Raw genomic sequence first — 6,000 nt, forward strand, 5'->3', positions numbered from 1 at the left:
ATATATCTTGGAAGTTTGCAAAATAACTAAGTACTAAATTACTCTATAAGAATTTGAGAAAAGTAATGCCTATATTGCTATAATATTCACAAATCTTTAGACAAATTTTATTTTATTAATTAACATCTCAAAAATCAAATAAAATATATGATCTTAGCTCTTGATTGTGTATCTGATGGGAAAGTTCAGCCCATATAGCAAAAGATTTGTCACAAAGGAATGTATTTTGCATTAACCCAAAAGTTAGTTGTTAGAAGTGCTCCCACTTAAATGGAACTGTGTTTATTTTCATTGCATTTACAGGATGAATCTACTGCAGAAATTACATTTTATATGAAAGGTGCTGATGTTGCTATGTCTAGCATTGTACAGTACAATGATTGGTTAGAAGAAGAGGTAAGACCTTTCAACTTTTGTTTTCATAAAATGAACTCTACAATGTATTTAAATGATTGTTTTATAAGTAGTAGAGAGAGAAAGCATATTTTTTATTCTCAATTTTATTTTAATACTAATGTTACTAGAATAAGTTTACAAAAAGGAATACTAAGCCAAGCATTGGTATCCGACAAAGTGGCTTAGAAGAAAGAAGTTGTTTTTATTTCTTCATGAAGCAAAAAAGAAAGCAGTAAAATAAAGCACAGAAGTGGGTCCTTTTTCAATGGGTGTTTGCAGACCACTTTTTTCTTTTAGTATAAATCATGAAGCAGATGGCAAATAATACTCAGCCATTTTGAAGAATATTTTGTATTCTGTCAGAAGAAAATTGAGAATACTAAAAATTATTCACTCAAATTTCAAAATAGTTTTATGAATGCATCCAGTGTGATGCTTTAAAACATTTTAGAAACTATCATTAACCTAATTAGATTTTTAAAAATTGATCTAATGCACAATTGTCTTATGCAGCCTAGATTCTAAAACCAATTTATCCATCAGATTACACTTAAAATAATCATATTTCTGTCTCATAATGTTTTATTTAGCTAGGATTTTCCTTCAAATGGTCAGATTTCTGGTTTTTTGGATGCTTAAGTAAAAGCTTCTAAATTGTTGGCCAATTCTGTGTCTATTTCATTTATGTAAAATATACTTTATCATACCTGTATATTCACATATAACCCATTGTATAGTTAGGCATAAGCAATGATCTTAATCTGCCCTACACAAAGACAATATGTTAATGTAAAGATCACACCCCATATGTTCATAATGGTGTTGGCAATATGAATCAATATTTCCTTCAGGGCACTTTGATTTAATCAGGGACATGAATAAATTAAACTCCCTCAAGACCTACTAGAATGTCATAAAAATTACTTTTGGCGATAATGATGCACAATTAATTGTAAAGTATTTGTTTAATTTATTTAGCATTCTGGGGTCAAATCAATAAATGTCTTGCATCAAACAGACAACACTAAATTCTTTCCCACAAAGACAACTTTATTAAGACCATCATATATTATTTTTCCTGTCATATTTTCTCTTTACAGAGAATGCCAAAGGTCTACTATACATATCTCTGCACATAATAACAACAATAAAAATAATGAGATTTCTTTAGTGCAGTAAGGTTTGCAAAAGCCTGTACATAGTTATCGCTTTCAATCCTTACAACAACCCTGTAAGGTAGAGGCCAGTATTATTCCTCATTTTGTAGATATAGAAACTGAAGCTGAGAGAAGTTAGGTGATTTGCCCAGGGTCACACAGTTTATAGGAGTTTGAGCCAGGATTTGAACAAAAGTCTTTTGGATCCAAGTCTAACACTATGTCCACTCTGCCACATAACTGCCTCCATATAAAAGCTATACCTGAAAAAGCCAAATCTTTATGTGAGTATATTGCATTCTGAAAGAACTTTGCTTTCTCAAAAATAACAGTAAACGAGTTCGTGAGTTTACCGTGATCTCTTCTTAAGAAAAAGCCCTAAAATTGTAATGATGGACATAAACCTCTGCTCTCAGAATCAGGAAGTACTAGACTCTTCATCTGGGGAAAGTGAACATTTTTGTAAATTTGCACCTGAAATTTTGGAATACTCATTGTGAGAAAATGGAAAATATAACTACTCAGCTATCAGAGACGAGAAACAAACTCTGATTAGTTTACAATCTGCTTGACTTTTTGGTTGATTTACTTCCTTCCAGTTCAGATGTCTTACACTGCTATTGTTATTGCTTCCCAGATTCAGACTTCCAAGGCATTCTTAGTGAAAGACTAGCACTTTATAATTTCCTTTTTCATATTAATTGAGAAAGCCCAAACTCAGTGTCTTTCAGAGCAGAACACAGCACTCATTTTAATTATTCTGATAAATTATTATTTCTCAAAAAAGTTCTCAATTATATTAATCTAATTATATTAAGGTTTAATATTATGTAAAATTGCATCTCTCTATAGAGAATTAATACAAAGTGCATTATAAGTCTACTAAATTATTCTTAGGTTAAAAACTAGAGAACAATCAGGATTATTCAGTATTCTTTGTCAACTGTCACAAATAATAATAGCTTACATTTGTATAAAGCCCTTTCATCCCATCAGCCCTTTAAAGGTAATAGGACAAAAATTATGATCACTTCAATATAAATGAGAAAACAAACTTAGAAATTAAGGGTTTTGTCCTTCGTCACACTCCTTCTTAGCACAGAATCTGTAATCCAGGGTTCAGTCCAGTGCTCTTTCCGCATCATAGTGCTTATCTAACATTGCTCTCAGGGTTTGTACTTTCCCCTCCATTAAGTGGAAAGTAACATTTTTTCAAATTTCTAGAAAGCTTTTTTTTTTCTCCAAAGGTACAGTTGATGGCTGAAGATTTGTACCAGTATTTATGAATATAGTGAATTTGTGTGTCACAGTGGAAATGTTCATACTCCCTAAGGGAAAGCAACTTTAATAAGAGCATTCTTTCTTCTTTCCACCAAAAAAGCAGACAACACTTCCAAATCTGAATATTTGGGTCAGATAGTGTTGTGCAATAAAATTGTGTCTTTATTTTCCATCAGTTAAAGTGTAAGCTTGTCTTTCCCCATTCTAATGTTGTTGGGTATTTTAGAGTCCTAGATGATATTATCAATTATAAATGCTCAAAAGGTCAAACATTCAATATTATGTTTCTCCCAGTCACAATAACTCTGCATTAAGATTTATCTCTTTGTCATTTTATATGCTGCATATAGTTTATTTTTATGCTTTACTATATATGGATAGTGTCCAGTGATGAATCTGTGGGAGCCATAGCTTTCATTTCCAATCCAATCCTAGCAGTGTATTAACCTGGTTTATTATTATTTATTTTTGCATTTTTAGTGGTTTTCTGAAATACATTATCAAGCTATAATCTGCACATTTAAATGTTTTTTTAGAGTACATATTTTCTAAATTTGCTATCCTAAAACCATAATTTACCAAGGAAGAATACATATAGCATGCATCAAAGTACCTTCAAAAGACTATTCTTTGTTCCTATTGAAACAGGTTTCAATTACATGGTTAGAGTTCTGGTAGCTTTTCTGCTGGGTTGTTTTGTCATAAATTTCTTCATTTTATAAGACCCATGAGGCATAGTATAGTCAATTGGCAATACACAGAACTAGGTTTTAAAAGTTTCTGGAGAAAAACTATATGGTGCAAATAGTACCAAGCCTTTCAGGATCTCTATAATGGTATACTTTAAATGCAAAATAGAATCATAGATTTATAAATGGAAGGGACCTTCAAATAGGTCAACCCCTACTTTACAGATAAGAACTGATGTCTGGCCCAGAGAAGTTATTAACATGCCCAAATTCATAGCTAAAAGACAGAGCCCAGTTTTGAACCCAGGTTTTCTGCCTCCAAATCCAATACTCTTTCTATTGTTCTACATATATTGCCCCCTGTTATCCGTGCAGAAGTGGTAAATAAGTTTGGGTAATATTTATTACAAATACTTCTAGAAAATGTTATTATTAAAACATTTTTGTTGAGGTTTAGTTGTATACCTTAAGTTTCCTTTCCTCTCTTTTTTAAACTTTTTAAAACATATGTTCCTTGTAGAAAACTATGTAAAGAAAAGAAATGTTACCTTTGAAGTTTTAAAGCCAATATCATTGCCAAAGAGAATTTCTGAACTCCTTCTTTATTTAATGACTAAAAACAATTAATTTGTTTTTTGCCCCTTTCAGTTGTCTTAGACGGTTTTACTTTTAGGATAAGGTAAACATGAGATGTTTCAATAATACACTCACACACAGAGAGAAACTTAAAACCACAAAAATTTAAAGCTTAGAATTAAAGTACAGTCTGAAACACTGGCAACGTTAGCATAAACAAGCAATCCTTCCATTAAAGTAAACCCCCTACTTGTTCCCAGGGACTAAAAGAAATTAGAGCAGGTACCGTGAGAATCAGGCAGCAGGCCTAAAAATAAATTTAATATATTCTCTTTCTCTTTCTATTCTCCCTTTGTTTGGCTTTAATGGGAATCTGTTTGCAAAGGGAGCTTTGACTGTGCCTCCCTATAAGCATATGCTTATATTTCTCATTCTTTTAATTTGCAAACTAGAGATACTGCTTCACTACTCCTTGGTAAACCTTTTATTCATCTCTTTTGACTCTGGAAAAATCCTCACAACAGCTGTTCTTTCTCCTTGCTTCCCTAACTCTCCGAAGATGATCTGCCTTTGTGAATACTGAGGAGTTTGAAGCTAGTTTGAAGCTCCCTTCTTCTACTTCATATTTCCTCTATACCTTTACTCATTTGTTGTCCTCATCTGAGAACTTCCTTCATCAGTTCTTATATTTTGTTTGTTCCTTCATTTTTGCTTACAAATATGCTCAGGTATTTCCAGGGCTTAAAAAAAACAAACAGACAAACATTCCATCAACTTTACTACCCAAAATACAATTCTCTGTCTTTCTTTCCTCTTACTATCAAAAGTCTCAGAAAAATAGTTTATATTCTACCCTGTGAGGTAACATAGATAAAGCTCTTTGCAAATATTAAAGTTTTATATAAGTGCTATTATTATGATCATTGTTATATATATTGCTTTCAATTCCTTCCTACCCATTAATTCCATAACCCTTTATAACCCATATTTGCCTGCCAGCCTACCTACTTAAACCATTCTTTGGAGGTTACCAGAAGGATGACCTCATTTCTAAATTGCATGGTCTCTCCTCAGTTCTTAGCTTCCTTTACAGAAAGTAATGCTTGCACATCACTTTTTCCTTCTTGAAACTTTCAGCTATTGGCTTCCTAAACAAGGTACTGCCATGATTCTTCCACTTACCTCTCACTGTTTAACAGATTCTTTTTCTTCCTTCTGCGTCCTCTAATTATTATTCCCTAAGGTTCAATATTCAGTTCTTTTTCTCCTCTTCCTCCACCATTCCCACTTCCAGTGTCTGTCCCCTCCAATCTATCCTACACACATGCCAGAGTAATCTTCCAGAATCATATCTGTGATCACATCATTTACCTGCTCTTTGGTTTGGCATTCAAGACTCCAGGTTCTGGCTGCACCCTACTTCTCTGACCTACTAAATCCTTACATACACACTAAACTCCAGCCAAATTATATTATTTATTATTTCTAAAATAAATCCTGCAGTTTTTTACATCTTTATACCTTTAATACATGTCTATACATTTTACACCTTTGTTCATGTTTCTTCAGCCTAAAATGTCCAGTTTACCTCTTAGTCTTTCAAAATGCTACTCAACCTACTAATTCATACAGCTGTCTCCATGACACTTCCCCTTATCTCTCAAGCTGAACACATATTACTCCTCTAAACTCTACCCCCATAGCATTTAAAAAATTTTTTTCTTTGTTAACAGAAATGTATTTTTTCTGCCTCTCATTTCTCCCTACCCATTGGAAAAAAGAAAAGAAAGTCCCTTGTAACAAATATGCGTAATCAAGCAAAACAAATTCCCACATTGACCATGTTGGGGGAAGGTGTGTGTGTGTGTGTGTGTGTGTGTGTGTGTGTGTGTGTGTGTGTG

General features: G+C 32.9%; 1 protein-coding gene across 5 annotated transcripts in view; it reads left to right on the forward strand.

Moving 5' to 3' along the window:
- Positions 1-6,000, forward strand: part of ATP9B (ATPase phospholipid transporting 9B (putative)) — a 450,228-nt gene that overhangs the window by 391,388 nt on the left and 52,840 nt on the right. For all 5 annotated transcript variants that reach the window (XM_027852394.1, XM_027852395.1, XM_027852396.1 and 2 more), the window contains exon 17: positions 304-396. In XM_027852394.1, the coding sequence (XP_027708195.1) occupies positions 304-396 (93 nt within the window). The remainder of the gene's footprint in view (positions 1-303; positions 397-6,000) is intronic.

The sequence above is a fragment of the Vombatus ursinus genome, unplaced genomic scaffold (assembly GCF_900497805.2).
Source record: "Vombatus ursinus unplaced genomic scaffold, bare-nosed wombat genome assembly UNPS02009573.1, whole genome shotgun sequence".
Classification (NCBI taxonomy): domain Eukaryota; kingdom Metazoa; phylum Chordata; class Mammalia; order Diprotodontia; family Vombatidae; genus Vombatus; species Vombatus ursinus.